We start from the raw sequence: 18,048 nt of genomic DNA, 5'->3' as shown, positions 1-18,048 counted from the left end.
CAGACTTCTCATTGTATTCTCACATGGCTGTAAAGGGCCAAGGGAGCTCTCTTGGGTCTCTCTCTTTTTCTTGTTTTCTGGCCGCACTGCGCGGCTTGCGGAGATCTTAGTTCCCCAACCAGTGACTGAACCCCTGCCCATGGCAGTGAAAGTGCCGAGTCCTAACTGCTGGACCACCAGGGAAGTCCCTTGCGTCTCTTTTATAAAGGCACTGATCCCATTCATGAGGGTGTTACACCCTTATGACCTGATCACTTCCCAAAGGCCCCATCTCTTAATATCATTACCTTAGGGGTTAGGATTTCCACATGTGAATTTTGGTGGGGACACATTCAGACCATGGCAGATTACTAAGGACACTTTATATGTTTTAGGAATTTAAGATGATTTCAGTGGCTAGTTTTGTGTTAATTAAAATAATCCCTTCAAATCTTAGGGAAAATAATGTTAAACAGCCCTTTTAAAAATAGGCAAAAATGTGAGGGGCAGTTCACTAAGTAGAACTACAGATGGTCAATAAACACATGAAAAAATGTTTAACTCCTCTAGTAATTAAAGAAATGGAGGTTTAAAGCTCTCAAAAATATTAAAATTAATTTATCAAATATCATCAGAATATGTGAACATAATTTTTAAAATCACAAGCATGCTAAAAGACGAATGAGAAAAACAATAGTCTTGCTTTCCCGTCTCCCTTTTCAGGCATCTGCTTTCGACTTGTGTTTTCTTCTCATCGTTTCTTTTTCTTTCCCTGAATAAAAGGCTGATTCCATTCTCTTCCAGTTTGGTATGGTTGATATGGTTGCCATGTTGCTTAAGACAATATCTTCTAGGAACTTGAACTGGATCAAATTGTCTACCTGATTCTATTACAGAACACACTAACATGTAGAATGCCAAATTGCTCTAAACCCAAACGTTAATTTTTTGAAATAGAAACTTTTTAGGTTTTTTTTTTCTAAAGAAAAGAACTATTGCACTACTTAAATTGGAATCCGAATTAACATATTTCCTAAAGTAGTTAATCTAAAACCAAATCAGAACATCAAATTCTTTTCCGAAGTGTATCAGTATTTCATCATTTAGTTTCAAGTTCCTTGTTTCTGCATCTCCAGTTGCAGCTTTTTCATTTTTAAAGAGGATAAGTAATCTTTAGTTGTGACCTATTTAATGTTACGTTCACAAAATCTTAATACCTTGGCATTATTCTTATTGTTTATTTCACCGATTAAATCTTAAATCAGATTCATTTCTTACCTAGCATTTGTTGACTTCAGAGCTCATGCTTTGATTTGTTCCCAGTGAATTTTAAATAAAAATTCTCACTACCATTTGTCTTGGGCAACTTACCCTCCCTGTTAATGAATTCTGGAGAGAAATCTTCCTCTGAAAGGATACTATATCTTTGTTCCTTTTTGCATTGTCTAGTATACCTCTTCCCTATTAAATGCCTCTTTCACAGCTGAAGGTTTTATATCTTTTATTAAACTCATTCAATTTTTCAATAACATTTACTGCTAGGAAATTCAATCTAGTGTTTCCAAGTACTTCTTGAGATGCTTTTGAATTTTATTTAATAGCAAAAACTCAAAAGTGTGTGATTAAATTTGGTTTGCTTTAGTTTGACTAGGGGAAATATTTTAAAATTATGACCTTTTTTAAAATCATTACAGGTTTTTTGTTTTAAACAATGAAGCTGGGCTATTGGAGTACTTTGTGAATGAACAGTCTAGAAATCAAAAACCCAGAGGTACTTTGCAGCTTGCAGGAGCTGTAATATCACCCAGTGATGAGGACTCTCACACCTTCACTGTAAATGCTGCCAGTGGGGAACAGTATAAACTCAGAGGTATGACTGAAATATGAGAATTAATAGTGTGATTTTCTTCTTCCTTGAGAAGTTGGTATACTTCCCTGCTTTCATTTAGGTTTTGGAAATAGAAACTGCTGTCATTGATGATATAGACACAATATTTTAAACCTTGGAATTGCTTTAAGGATTTATGAAATCTGTTTTAATTAATGACTTTTTTTAAGTGGCACAGTGAACAAGTCTGTTTAAAATTGGGCCCTCTAAGAAATTTGTGAAGAGGAAATCCTGATTACTGAAAACTCTAAAAACATAGACTTCTTTAAATTTTTTTTATGTCTTCCATGGATTTATATTTTACCCCCTTTCTTGATTTGGTTGGTATGCTCTCTTTGTGGTTTTTAGTGACTAATGTACGTAATTGAGATTTATTAAAATGCTCGTACTTATTAAAATAAAGTATAACTTCTGTTTAGATACATTTAATTTGTATATATAAAGTTTCTGTTTTTTATTTAATTAATACACATAAAGTATAATGATAACCCTAATTGAGCATGCTTCTAGAGATCTGAAAGAATATACTGAGGATACATTAAATACTTAATAAAGGTTATTTCTTTAAGGAAGAGCTTATTTTTATGAGAAAGTTAAGACATGTCATATACCCACCTAGCTGCATGTAATTTATCCTCCTAATGAAATAGCCACATCCAGCTATGGTGTTACCTGACAAGGTTGATGCTTTGGCCTCTTTCCTCCCTCCCTCTGGTCAGGGACGTTTGCTCTAGGGAGAGTAAGACCAATCCCTGATTTTCAGTGATCTATTCTTCATGCTATAGACAATTAATTGTATTCTAAAAATAAATATAAAAGTGAATAACTTGTAGATACTTTTTATCAGCCACAGATGCTAAAGAGCGACAACATTGGGTTAGCAGACTTCAGATATGTACACAACACCACACTGAAGCTATTGGCAAGGTATGTGGATTCATATATGATATTAATGCACAAAAATGGGAAAAGATTTTTAACTTATTTTTTTACATTTTAAAATTGAGGTAGTATTCACATACCATAAAATTTATCCTTTTAAAGTGTACAATTTCATGGTTTTTAGTATATTCACAAGATTGTACAACTGTTGCAACTATCTGATTCCTGAACATTTCCATCACCTTCCAAAAAACCCATATCCATCAGTAGTCACTCCCTAGTCCCCTCTTTCCAGTCCCCTGACAAACACTAATATAATTTCTGTTTCAATGGATTTGTTTATTCTGGACATTTCATATAAGTGGAATCATACAATATGTGCTTTTTTGGTCTGGCTTCTTACAATAAGCACAATGTTTTCAAGGTTCATCCATGTCACTGCGTGTATCATACTTTATTCCTTTTTAAGGCCAAATAGTACTCTATTGTATGGATGTACCACATTTTGTTTATTCACCAGTTGATGGACATTTGGATTGTTTTATTTTATTTTTCGCCATGCCGAGTGGCTTGTGGGATCTTAGTTCCCCAACCAGGGATTGAACCTGGGCCCATGGCAGTGAAAGCGGCGAGTCCTAACCACTGGACCGCCAGGGAGTTCCCTGGATTGCTTACATTTTGTGACTGTTATGAATAATACTTCTATGAACACTTGTGTTCAAGTTTTTGTGCAAACACATGATTTCAGTTCTCTAGGTTATTCCTAGGAGTAGAATTACTGGGTTATATGGTAGTTCTCTGTTTAACTATTTGAGGAACTGCCAAACTGTTTTTCAAAGCAGTCAGACTATTTCATGTTCTCACCAGCAATACATGAGGGTTCCAATTTCTCCACATCCTTACCAATACTTGTTGCTGTCCTTTTTTACAATTATTATGGCCATCCTATGCATGTGAAGTAGAATTTCATTGTGGTTTTGATTTCATTTCTCTAATGACTAATAATGTTGAGCATCTTTTCATGTGCTTATAGACCATTTGTGTATCTCCTTTGAGGTGTTTTATTTTTTAAGATGAAAAGGAGGGTCTCAGTACTTGACATCTGAGGTTAGAAATGTCTAAAAAATAATATAGGGAAGCATAGTTAAAGGATTCCATACCTACTTTTCTTTTTCTTCCTAGTGGTTTTTCCCCATAGCTAAATTTTTTAAAGTTGTGATTTAGGCCTATAGTCTGAAATCCAGCATAAAAGCTTTATTTGTGCTGCAAGATTCTAAGCATTGGCAGTGACCAGAAAGTGCTAGTTTGTTTCAAAGATACTTGAATGTTACATTAGAACATTTATTATATTGAGTATTGCTGAGTATATTTTTTGCTTCAATCGTGATGTTTAAAGATCTGAAATTAGAAATTTCTTGTTATTCTAATACATTCTAACGTGGATAAAAAAAGTTCTTGATAGCACACACCTGGAATTAATTTTCTAACTGCGTTACCAGTTTACTGTGGGATGTGTGAAATACTTAAACTTTGAAGGATTTAAATTTTATCATCTTCAGAGCTATTCTTGTAGTCAATTTTGAGGTTAATTTTATTTTTAAAGCTGTCTGTTTGTAAAAGACTCTAGTTTAGTATAGGTTGAGAGTTAACCTAAAGTTTAAAAAAGGAATGATTTTCTTTGTTTGTCTAATAGAATAATCCTCCTCTGAAATCACGGAGCTTCTCACTTGCATCTAGTGGTAATTCTCCTATATCCCAGAGGAGACCCAGTCAAAATGCCATTTCCTTTTTTAATCTTGGACATTCCAAACTACAATCAGTGAGCAAAAGAACTAACTTACCTCCAGACCATCTTGTGGAAGTCAGAGAAGTAAGTATGAATTGAAATCAAGTTAAAATGCATAAAATAATCTTAACTGCTTGGTTTTGACACACAAAAATTTTAAATCCTGTGTCTTCTGGGGCCCTCAATGTTTAAGTCTTAAAGAGTCCCTGATTCTTCAGGTGTCCTAAGTTTCCTCAAGTCTGTCAACTAGGTTCTGTGTACACTGTCATCTTTCAAAAGTCTGCATCTTTTATTTCTCAAGTAAGAGTACAGACTCCATTAATGTAAAATTTATGATCAAAAGGGTTATTAAGCCTAGTGGAAAGACTATATGGTCAAACTACTGACTATTTTCTTTAACTGGTACATGTAAATAGAGAATTTCGCACACAAACAAAAATAGAATAGTTAAATCCTTGATGTTGCCTTATCTCACCATTTTCTTCATTCTCTTTCAAACTGAGTACCAAATAATTCTAGTTAATAAAGGATGCAGTTGTTAGGTTCTTAATAATCCGGGTGTTTTTTACTGAGTAAATTTTGGTAGAGCTTATAAATATCTGTGTAGTGAATTGTGAAAATAATATTATAAATCACACCCAAATGATTTAAGGCAGGAAGCTGGGGAGAATGTTCCCTCTATCAAGTTGTTTTGGTTTGTATTTATAGATGAAGAAATTGAGATTTAAAGAGATGAAGTAACATCCTTGAGATAAACAATAGCTTTGACTCACTTTTTAGTCCTGTTATAAATAAGTGACAATTATAAATACCTTTTTTCATAAAACAATACATTTTTAGTATTTATGTTGATGATATTCAATCTGTTGATAAATATTGGTGTTTGTGTCTTAAGGAAATCAAGGTACTGATATATTAATCTACAGTGAAGGAAAAGGAAATATTAAAAGTGGTTAAGATAAGGGATAGAATAAAGAAAAATATTTAGGGGCAGACTTGTATCATAGTATGTTCCTTAACCCTTAAAAATTAGGCTGCCATGAAATTTTTGGAAATCTTTGATCATGGCTAGTGATGGGAGCTGGAGGGTTCTTCAGAGATGCTGATAATGTTCTGTTTCTTGATCTGGGTGTTGGTTACCTGGGTGTGTTTGGTTTATGAAAATTCATCAAGCCTATATACTTGTGAGAAGTGTACTTTTCTATCTGTAATACTGTATATCAGTATATATACTTCAGTAAAGAGTTCAAAACAAGCAAAACTCATGTAGTTGAAGTTGTCATGAATTTTGGTGCACATTTTCACGGAAAAGGAACCTTTTTGTATTTGAGATTTTAGCTATCTGTGGAGACCTCTGCTTGGCTGTGCTTGGATCTTTAGGACCTGCTGTACTGAGACTGTTGTCATATCTCAGCTTCTCTTCTACTGTGATGACTTTTATCACCCACGCTTCTCTTTCTTGCTCTAATGATTCTTTTGTTATTCTCACACCCAGGGGTAATTTCTTACAGTACCCACACTATAATATTCTGTGATTTAAAATATACCTTTCATATCATTGTGATAGCATGTTAATGTTTAGCATGTAACTCTGACACTTGTATGTAGAGAGTGTGTGTCCCCAAAGTTTCACAACTACCTCTTTAGGAAGGACAGGTATTTACTTACAGAACTGACTAATTTAATGGCAGCTTTCTTGAATTATGGCGCCAGTAATTATCGTAGGATTTGAGGGTTGACCATTGTTTGGCAATCTCTGTGCCAATGCCACATACAAAAAAAAAAAAAAGTTTTAGTTGAGTGTCTGTGTCTTCACTAGGTTGATGTTTTTGCTTTTAAGAACTCAACAGGTCAAATTATAAAATTATAACTCTATTAGGAACATTCTGTATTCCAATGGAATAATTCTATTTGTGAGAAAATAGTCCATTTGGAGAGTTTATACCATTTTTTGTCCTTCAGACAAATATTTTTTAATGTTTTTATTTTTTAATAAATTTATTTATTTTATTTATTTATTTTTGGCTGCGTTGGGTCTTTGTTGCTGTGCACGGGCTTTCTCTAGTTGCGGCGAGTGGGGGCTACTCTTTGTTGCGTTGCGCGGGCTTCTCATTGTGGTGGCTTCTCTTGTTGCGGAGCATGGCTCTAGGTGCGCGGGCTTCAGTAGTTGTGGCACTCGGGCTCAGTACCTGTGGCTTGCGGGCTCTAGAGTGCAGGCTCAGTAGTTATGGCGCACAGGCTTAGTTGCTCTGCAGCATGTGGGATCTTCCCGGACTAGGGATGGAACCCATGTCCCCTGCATTGGCAGGTGGATTCTTAATCACTGGGCCACCAGGGAAGTCCAAGAACACTTTTTAAATGCTTACTTTGGACTAATTTTAAATTTACAGAAAAGGTGCAAAAGTAGTACTGGGTTTCTATATATCCCCCATCTAACTTTTTGTATGTTACCATCTTTCATAACATAGTATCAAAACCAGGAAATTATATAGATACAATACTGTTAACTATAATCCTTATTCAAATTTTAACAGTTTTTCCACTGACATTCTTTTTGTTTTAGGATCCTGTCCTAAAATGTTGCATTTAGTTGTTGTTATTACTACTTAGTCTCCTTCTGTCTGTAATTGTTTCTCAGTCTTTCCTTATCCTTCATGACCTTGACACCTATGAAGATCCAGTTATATTTATGTAATGTTCCCAAATTTGCATTTATCTTATGTTTTCTTATTATTTGAGTGAGATTATACATTTTTGGGAAAAATACCCTAGAAGATATGTATCCTTAGTACCTATATCAAGGAGTTCAGGATGTCAGTATGTCATATTACTGGTGATGTTGGCCTTGATCACTTGGTTAAGGTAGCTTCTACTGGATTTCTCCACTGTAAAGTTTCTGTCTTTCCCTCTGTAGTTAATAAATATCTTGGGGAGGTACTTTGAGACTATGCAGATCCTTTTTCTCTTCAAAGACATTGAGAAAACTTTTGATACCACACTGACCTATGGTTCCAGGTAAGAGTTCTCAAGCTTTTTGTGGTCTTGGGATCCCTTTCAGTCTTAGAAATGATTGAGGACCTCAAAGAGCTTTTGTTTTACGTGGGTTAAATTTACCAATATTTACCTTATTAGAAATTAAAACAGGTATTTTATTTTATTTATTATTATTTTTTATTAGTTATCTATACATAAAAACAGGTATTTCAAAAATACTTGTTTTAAAATTTTATTTTAAATTTTAAATGTTAAATGTTTTATTTTAAAATAAAAATTAATAAATTCATACATGTTAATATAAATAACATATTTTATGTCAAACAACTGTTTTTTCCCAAAACAAAATAATTGCACTCAATTTATTGCCATATGTAGTTTTGGTTGAAATACGTGAAAAAAAATTTGGCCTCACACAGATACGTGGTTGGAAGAAAAGAGGAATATTTTAATAGCTTTGTAAGATAGTTGTGGCTATTCTTCTCTGATACTTCACCAAAACTTGACAGTGGCAGTTTCTAATTTTTTTTTTTTTTTTTTTTTTTTTTTTTGGCTGTGTTGGGTCTTCGTTTCTGTGCGAGGGCTTTCTCTAGTTGTGGCAGGCGGGGGCCACTCTTCATCGCGGTGCGTGGGCCTCTCACTATCGCGGCCTCTCTTGTTGCGGAGCACAGGCTCCAGACGCGCAGGCTCAGTAATTGTGGCTCACAGGCCTAGCTGCTCTGCGGCATGTGGGATCTTCCCAGACCAGGGCTCGAACCCGTGTCCCCTGCATTAGCAGGCAGACTCTCAACCACTGCGCCACCAGGGAAGCCGACAGTGGCAGTTTCTTAAGTGTTAGATGCAGTGTGGAATCTAATATATATCAGTGAACTTTTCATATTCTGTTTCATGAAAATACATTGGTTCATCTTGCACTTTGAATGGATCTTTAACCTATGCACAATTTTGTAACACTACACATTAGTCATTTGGAAAATATTAGTTCAGAGTTATGCAAGTCTTACAGATGTTGATATACAATATCAAAAATTCACATTCATTAAGATCCCCACTAATCTCATCAGAAAAGGCTTTCAGTATTGGAAACCTGTCAAGCTCATGGTAACTGACATAGGTTTTCCAAGATTGTAATTTCATTTTAAAGCTCAGATTTTATAATTGGCCACAAATACTGTCAGTTGTTTTTCTTGAAGTGGCAAGTCATTTTGTTTAATTTGAGATGTCTACCACATACCCCCAATCCTGAAGAGCCATAGTTTCTAACAGTCATTATTTATGTCAAGGAAAAACATCCCTGTGTTTCTCCTCTTTTCTACTGCAACACCCTATACTTCTGTCCTCCGGTCACCAAATGTGTGGAGGCTTCCTCCACACTAAGCAGTTCTCTGATCCTCTGCAGACTCCACCTAGGTGTTCTACAATTTAATTCAGTTCTGACACTATTTATCTGAGATAGTATCTGCCCCCACTTCAGATGCTATTCGCAAGTCCAGGTTGTCACCTGTTGTTTGTGACCAACCACCTATAAATGGGAGATTTCCATTACCCCTTCTTCAGGTTGGGTCATTTGCTAGAACAGCTCACAGAACTTGGGAAAACAGTTTACTTACTATATTACCAGTATATTATAAAGGACTATAACTCAGGAACAGCCAGAGGAGGAGAAACATAGGGCAAGATATTGGGGAAGGGATGCAGGGCTTCCGTGCCCTCTCTGGTTGCACACCCTCCCAGTACCTCCATGGGTTCACCAACCAGAAGCTCTCTGGACCTCCTCCTTATGGGTTTTTATGGAGGCTTTATTACTTAGACATGATTGACTCCATCACTGGTCATTGGTGATTAATTCAACCTCAGCCCCTCTCTCCTCCCTCGAGGTTGGGGGGCGGGGCTGAAAGTTCCAACCCTCTAATCTACAGGGTTGAGTCCCCTGGCAATCAGCCACCATCGAGGGATTCTGCAAAAATCACTCCATTAACTCTACTGTGGTTGAAAGCGGTTTTTATGAATAACAAAGGACACATTTCACCTTTATGCTCTGAAGCTATGACAGGAAACCAAATATTGTAACAGAAGGTGTCCCTATGTTCTGATCACTTAGGAAATTACAACGGTTTTAAGAGCTGTGTGCCAGGAAGAGGTGGGATTCTTTCATGTCAGAATGGTGATCTGTGGAAAAAACAGCTAGTTCAGCTTGCAGCTCAGTCTCACAAGTGCTTTTCCTTAGGCAACCACAGTACTTTAGTATGCAGCAGAAGTGCACTTTTTTTGATATGCAATGGAAGTGTACTTCTGATTTTTCATATAGACTATTTAAAAATGTATACTCAAGAGTCAAGATATAGTAAAACTAATAATTTTTACTAATTTTTCAAGAACATTCTTAAGTAAAACTGGCTCCCCCCCCGCTCCCCGCCCCCCCTTAAGTGCATGGAAGTGAAGGATACAATGATGACTAGTACTGTTGATGATGATGACACTAACTTCATTCTAACTAAGACACCAGCAGTTTTACCCACCATTGCTTTCACACCATCAGTGCAAATGCCACCAAGTGAAAAAGGCAAATTAATTTCCTAAAATTATTGTGAAAATAGTTTCGACTCTATAGACCCCCCGAAAAGAGTCCGACAAGAATCTGCAGAGCACTGTTTGAGAATTGCTGTTCTAGAGTGATCCAGCTCCAGGAGGTTGTAATGCAAAGATATAATTCAAAGTGAGTTTGAAAGGAGTATTTTAATCAAAGTCCATGGGTAAGTCCGGCAATGCATAAAGTAACAGTTGGCAAAAGCAACTGACTATTGAGAATAGAGTCATATTGTGCTTGAACATAGATTTATTACTAAAGTGTTAAAGTGATCTATTTTAGTATTTACTGTTTATTATTAGTACAATTTGTCAATCACTCCATTAATCAGTGCGTGCTTCATGCTGGTACTATGTTGTACCCTGGGAGGGGCTAACATGACCAGTCTAGTAAAGGAGACAGACATTTAAAATACAAGCAATAAAATCATGATTCTCATCTGGTTTTCAGACAAACTAGATGCCACTTAAGTGATGTACACTATCACCATATTTGCCATATCTAGCTACAAAACACAGATTAAGCAAGTTTTCAGCTTTCCTGATGTTTTTTCTTTCTTGAGCAACTGGTTTCATAATGTCAGGAACAATCACTAAAACAGCTTCACACAGTCAGTTCTATTTCATTGTAAATATATGATCAACTCATTTGTTCACTTTGGAAAAACCATAACCAAATTTTAACATTTGTGCTATAATTATAATTTAAAGTTTATTTTTTCTAGTCGAGAGCATCACTTTCTTAGGCATCTTCACTTCTAACATCAGCACTAGCAAGTGGCTTTTTTGGGCCATTTGCACAAGGAAACACTTTCTTCTCTTAAGTGTTATGTTGTGATAGCTGATTATTTATGTTGTCAGTATCCTGCTTATGATTTTTCCTTTATTAAACTTTTACTGGCTTATAACATAATATAGAAAAGTATACAGATAATAAGTGTACATCTTTTCTTTTTTCCTTTATGCTCTCTGAAGAGTGTAGTCAAGTGAACAGGTGTTTTTAATTTAAATGTCCAGTTTTTCAAATTTTTTCTTATGGTGAGAATAAGAAGTTATATTCTCTAAGTTCAAGAAAGAAAGTGAGGGGACTTCCCTGGTGGCGCAGTGGTTAAGAATCTGCCTGCCAATGCAGGGGACATGGGTGCAATCCCTGGTCCGGGAAGATCCTACATGCTGCGGAGCAACTAAGCCCGTGCGCCACAACTACTGAGCCTGCGCTCTAGAGCCCGCGAGCCACAACTAATGATGCCTGCACGCCTAGAGCCTGTGCTCCACAGCAAGAGAAGCCACCGCAATGAGAAGCCCACACACTGCAATGAAGAGTAGCCCCGCTCACCACAACTAGAGAAAGCCCGCGCAGCAACGAAGACCTAACGCGGCCAAAAATAAAAGTAATTAATTAATTAACTATTTTTTTAAAAAAAGAAAGAAAGAAAGCGAAAAACAGCCTCTTGTTTGGCTCTAGGTTGAAGCTCTTAGCAAGTAACATGGAGTCTGTTTAACCAGCTCAATTCAGTCATTAACAGCCCTGATTTAGTATACTTACTTCTGAACGTTAGACAATCCCTAAAGGCCATACTTCCTCCACTCTATCACTTTTGTTTGTAAAGTCAACCCATCCTTGAATGTTGTACTTCCCCAAAAAATCTGTATAAGATTAGCTCTTTGATTTGTTCTGGAAGAACTGTTCTTCCTTGCCTGGAAAGTAATAAATTCAGCTTGGTTTCAGATATAGTTGAGCAGTAATTTTTTCCCTCAGCAATACTAGCACTTATTGTGACTTGTTTAAGAAATCTGACAAGTGTAAAAGTTAGTATTTGCTCATAACATTGCTAGAAGCAGAGGGGAAGAGCAATTATATTAAAGACCCCTAGACCAGTGAGAAATACAAAAGAGGCATAAGCTTCCCATTTCTAATTACATACCAAGAAGTTCTTTTAGAATGAAGAAATAGGGTAAGTATGTAATTTGGTCTTCAAACTGGAACAGGTTTAGATATAATTACAGTGGGCTCTAAGCATAAACCAGGGCTGTCTCTAGAAATTTGGAGCTTATGCCTCAACTAATTATGGAATTTTGTCTACAATTTCTTATCTGGCTTTCTGCTCTGTTTAATTAGCCATAGAAGTTCTTTTCATTAGACCAGAGGTAAACCTAATGGATCTGTTTGGCCCCCTTCCCTTGATCTTCATCCCAGTTCTTAATTAACCTTCTAAGCATGTATCCATGTATAAAAGAGCCTGACACACAAGTGTGCATCTTGTAATTTTCATGTAACTACCTCCTGGATCAAAAAATTAAATATTACCAACACCCTAGAAGACCCTCTCATACCTCTCCATCATTACACCCTCCTCACTATCCTGACTTCTAATACCATAGATTTATTTTGCCCGTTTTTGTAATTTCTAAAACTGGAATCAAAAAGTATGTGCTCCTTTGGGTATGGCTTCTTTTTAGTCAGCATATGTTGGGGATTTACTTACATATTGAGTGTAGCAGTTCCTTTCTTTTCACTGCTGCATGGTATTTATTATATGGATATACTTTAATATTTTTAATTCATTCCAGTGTTGATAGACATTTGAGTTGACAAACATGTATACATACATATCTGTTGGTTATGTAACTAAGAATGTTGGATCATGGATTATATTTATTTAGCTCTATATATTTAACTCTAGTAGATATTACCAAACTGTTTTCCAAAGTGTTTGTACTTATTCATAATTTTGGATTATTGGGAGTTAGTCCTAGCATTTATATACAAAAACATTTACACACACACAAACAGTCCCCAACTTACAATAGTTTGACGTACGATTTTTTGACTTTACAATGGTGCGGAAGTGATACACATTCGGTAGAAACCGGTCTTTGAATTTTGAATTTTGATCTTTTCTTGGGCTAGTGATGTGTGGTACAATACTGTCTCCTGATGCTAGGCAGCAAGCCACAGCTCTCAATCAGCCACGTGATCATGAGGGTAAATAACTAATACACTTGTAACCTTCCTGTACCCATACAGCCATTCTGTTTTTCACTTTCGGCACAATAGTCAGTAAATTAAATGAGATATTGAAGACTTTATTATAAAATAGGCTTTATGTTAGATGATTTTGCCCAACTGTAGACTAATGTAAAAGTTCTGAGCATACTTAAGGTAGGCTAGGCTAGGCTAAGCTATGATGTTCTGTAGGTTAAGTGTATTAAATGTATTTTTTTTTTAATAAATTTATTTTATTTTATTTATTTATTTTTGGCTGTGTTGGGTCTTCATTTCTGTGCGAGGGCTTTCTCTAGTTGCGGCGAGTGGGGGCCACTCTTCATCGCGGTGCGCGGGCCTCTCTCCGTCGCGGCCTGTCTTGTTGTGGAGCACAGGCTCCAGACACGTAGGCTCAGCAGTTGTGGCTCACGGGCCCAGTTGCCACGCGGCATGTGGGATCTTCCCAGACCAGGGCTCGAACCCGTGTCCCCTGCATTGGCAGGCAGATTCTCAACCACTGCGCCACCAGGGAAGCCCTAAATGTATTTTTGACTTAAGATATTTTCAACTTATGATATTTTCAACTTAATAATGGGTTTATCAGGGTGTCATGCCATTGTACGTGGAGGAAGATCTGTATAGATACCTTCATACCCACACTTTTCATTTAACAACCCTTTTTTCTGGTAAGGGTGACTGTTTGATCCAGTATTACGCATGTGTTTTCAGGGGCTATTTCATGTATGACACACTTAATTTGCTTGGTAGGATCATTTCGCATCTGTCTTTCACTAGCCCTCCAATGAACTGTATTAAAAATTGTCTAGAACAGAGTCTCTGAAATCTAAAAGAGTCTCTCCACTATAAAGTTTCTTTGTGAGTTAAAATAATTTCCAAAGGGTGGACAATCTGAGAACCTTCTGCTCACAATTGAAAATAATTAAGCATAATAAATTCCGGGGTTTTGTTTGTTTGTTTGTTTGTTTTGCCGCACCATGCGGCAGCATGCGGGATCTTAGTTCCCCCACCAGGGATCAAACCCGAACCCTGCAGTGGGAGCATGGAATCTTAACCACTGGACCACCAGGGAAGCCCCTAAATTCAGTTTTCATTTTTAAAACTTGGGTTGCACATCATCGTTGTTATTCCACTGACTCTGTTAGGAACTGTATAGATAGGCCTCCTAATCAAAAAGCGTATTGAACTCTTTTAACTTGAAAAGCTTATATCCACTATTTGCTTAAAATCAACCGAATGGGACCAGAAAGTTAGACTGGGAAAGCAGAAGCATGTAAACTATCATGATTTCACTGTAGGTTCAAATTGAGCCTGTCCAGATGTGCTGTGAAGAAAGTGGTTGAGAGCCCAGACTGGGAATTATTTTTACTTTGGAGTGAAATATCTAATGCTGCTATTAAAAATGATCTGGAATGTTCTTTCTGATGACTTATATAAATGTATACTGTTAAAGAAATTTATATAAAGGTGGAAGGAAGTCTTTTGATCTTTGTTTCTGCCAAAGAAAAAGTGTAGCTCCCAAAAGTTACCGTCTTTTGAGAAGCACTATTAAATGTTTATTGAGAATAGCCAAACAAATTGAAAATAGATTTCTAGGCCTAATATGCCCTAAAAATGGCAACTGTATGTTTACATGTTATACAGAATATTGTAATTAAAATGGCAACTGTATGTATACATGTTATACAGAAATTATGAGTGGGACACACAGAATTGTTGTTTTCCTTAGATGATGTCTCATGCTGAAGGACAACAAAGAGACTTAATTAGAGGAATTGAATGCCTTCCTGCTTCTGGCCATCTGAGTTCCTTGGACCAGGATCTCTTAATGCTCAAGGCTACTTCCATGGCAACTATGAACTGCTTAAACGACTGCTTTCATATTCTCCAGTTGCAGCATGCATCACATCAGAAGGGCTCATTGCCTTCAGGTAAGTTATTGCTTAAAGGTAGGACTTAACATTGCAGGTCAAAACATGGAAAGGACCAACTGTATCCTTTGTAATTCTACTCCAGAAAATCTTAATCAAAGCGAAACGAATAGAAAACCAGCAAGCCTCTTGGTTTTTAATTATCACACTAATGTTATACAAAGTCTTTTTAACTGTGTCCTTTTTCAACTCTAAAACCATTTTAGGTCTCATATAATTACATATCCCTTTAGAAACCTCAAACTCAACATGTCAAAAACTGAACTCAAAACTCACGTCTTCTATATTTCTGTTAAAGTTGGTGGCATCACTCTCTCTCGACGATCAAAGTAGAAACGTTGGAATGATTCCTTGAGTTTTGCTATAGTCCACTATTCATTATTTCCATATTGAGATATATATATATATTAAAGTCTAGAACTTCCCTGGTGGCACAGTGATTAAGAATCCACCTGCCAACGCAGGGGACACGGGTTCAAGCCCTGGTCCGGGAAGATCCCACATGCCGCAGAGCAGCTAAGCCCATGTGCCACAACTACTGAGCCTGTGCTCTAGAGCCTGCGAGACACAACTACTGAAGCCCGCATGCCTAGAGCCCATGCTCTGCAACAAGAGAAACCACCACAATGAGAAGCCTGCGTGCAGCAAAGAAGACCCAACGCAGCCAAAAATAAATAAATAAATAAATTACTAAAAAAAAATAAAGTCTATCGGTCACCTTTCACTTTGAAAAATAAGATGTACATCTAGTATTTGAGAGCACCTATTTGTTGAAATTAGTTTACTGGGGAAAAGAATGTTATTGCATGGGATAACAAAAAATGAGTTTTTCTATTAAATGAGATGAATAAACTCATCATTTTAAAAATTGAGATATAATTGACATATAACATCATGTAAGTTTAAAATGTTGATTTAATACATTTATATATTTGTGTACCACCAAAGTGTTAGCTAATGCCTCAATCACATCGCATAATTGTTATTTACTTCTTCCTTTTTTTCCTTGGCCATGTCGCGAAGCTTGCGGGACCTTAGTTTCCCAGGGCTGGGCAGTGAAAGTGCCAAGTTCTAACCACTTGACCACCAGGGAATTTCCTGTCATTTCTTTTTTGTAGTGAGAACATTTAGGATCTAGTCTCTTAGCAACTTTGAAATATTTAATATAGTATTGTTGACTAAATTCTCTGTGCTGTGCATTAGATCTCCAGGACTTATTCATCTTCTAGTTGCAAGTTTGTACCCTTTTAACAACATCTCCCCAACTCCCCCACCCCCATCACATTGTATTAATAGTAGTAACTTAGTGTTTCCCAATACTCATTGTTTTCTTATCCAAGGAACTCCCCTTGCTTGTGGAAGAGAGATATTTTAGGAAGATGTTGAAACTTTGTGCAGGAAAAAGTTTACCAAGTCAGATCTTGATATGGTTAGGGTATGAATCCCATCCTCGTGTGTGCCTAAATTCAATATTTCAAGCTAACAATAACAAGCTAATGGCAATTGTAGATATAGGTCAGGGCAGTATTACAGAGGCCAATAAGTTATGTATGTTCCACTTAAGGAACTCATGGTCCACTTGGGGAAGAAACATGTAAATAGTTAACTATAATATATAAAGTGCCACTTACAATGGGAACAAAGTACTGTGGGAGAACATGTGAATGGACTAATACTTCTGGTAGAAAAAAAGTCTGGGAAAGGCACAGAAAAGCTAAGAAAACCAATTAGTTCAGGAGTGGGAGGTAGGGGAGAGGGCATTCCAAAGAGATAGAAAAGCCTAAATTGTGCATTGTGAGCATGGACTGTTGTCTTAGAGGAATTCTAAGTAGTCCAATATAAATTTTCTCCTGTTATAAAGCACTCATTATAAAAAATTTAGAAACTACCATGCAATTGAAAGAAAAATCATATGTTATCTTACCAAGCAGAAGTTGCCCCCGTGAATATATTAGTACATTCCCCACCAGGCTTTTCTTTTTTTCTTTTTAATTTTTGTTTTACCTCATAGTTGTTTGAAGATAGGTGTTTGTAAAATAGATAACCAACAAGGATATATTGTATAGCACAGGGAATTATAGCCATTATCTTATAATAACTCTTAATGGAGTACAAGCTATAAAAATACTGAATCACTATGCTGTACACCTGAAACTAATATAATATTGTAAATCAACTATACTTCAGTTAAAAAAATAAATAAATACTTGATTAATTAAATACTATGTAATTTTTAAAATTCTTAGAATTTTGTGTAGTTTAAATTAATAGTCTTATTTTTTAAATGATTGCTTTGTGATTAATGAAGCATGCCCAATATAAATTTGTATTTTTTTAATTAAAAATGTGAAACACACTGTAAACTTTATAGAAGTATCTAAAGTAAAAGGTATTGTCCCATATCACTATTTTTTGGAGCACAGATTTGTGGGTATTTGAGGGAATTAACTAATACTGGTATTTCTCACCATAAATTGCCATATTTTCCAAATTAAGTAGGTAGAAATTTATTCTTGTCAGTTGAGAATGAAGATAAAACTGTGAAGAAAAAAAAACTGAATTACCTTCCCACTCAAATTTTGAAATGAGGGCTTCCCTGGTGGCGCAGTGGTTGAGAATCTGCCTGCCAATGCAGGGGACATGGGTTCGAGCCCTGGTCTGGGAAGATCCCACATGCCGCGGAGCAATTAGGCCCGTGAGCCACAATTACTGAGCCTGAGTGTCTGGAGCCTGTGCTCCGCAACAAGAGAGGCCACGATAGTGAGAGGCCCGCACACCGCGATGAAGAGTGGCCCCCACTTGCCACAACTAGAGAAAGCCCTCGCACAGAAACGAAGACCCACCCAACACAGCCATAAATAAATAAATAAATACTTTAAAAAAAAAATTTTTTGAAATGATCCAAGAAATGAAATCTGAATAAAAATTAGTGTTTAGTCCCATGAGGTCTTAATGTATATTATACAAAAGCACAGCAGTGATTATTGATGTAGAAGGG

At 36.4% G+C, this 18,048-nt stretch overlaps 1 protein-coding gene across 1 annotated transcript in view; it reads left to right on the top strand.

Annotated features, from left to right (window-relative positions):
* OSBPL11 (oxysterol binding protein like 11) overlaps positions 1–18,048 on the top strand; it is a 97,321-nt gene that overhangs the window by 34,023 nt on the left and 45,250 nt on the right. The window contains exons 3-6 of the mRNA XM_061193190.1: positions 1,674–1,849; positions 2,715–2,794; positions 4,443–4,619; positions 14,849–15,050. Coding sequence (XP_061049173.1) covers positions 1,674–1,849; positions 2,715–2,794; positions 4,443–4,619; positions 14,849–15,050 — 635 coding nt within the window. The remainder of the gene's footprint in view (positions 1–1,673; positions 1,850–2,714; positions 2,795–4,442; positions 4,620–14,848; positions 15,051–18,048) is intronic.

This window comes from Eubalaena glacialis, chromosome 6, assembly GCF_028564815.1.
Source record: "Eubalaena glacialis isolate mEubGla1 chromosome 6, mEubGla1.1.hap2.+ XY, whole genome shotgun sequence".
NCBI lineage: Eukaryota > Metazoa > Chordata > Mammalia > Artiodactyla > Balaenidae > Eubalaena > Eubalaena glacialis.
The sequence above is the reverse complement of the archived record's forward strand: the minus strand, read 5'-3'. Positions and strand labels throughout refer to the sequence as shown.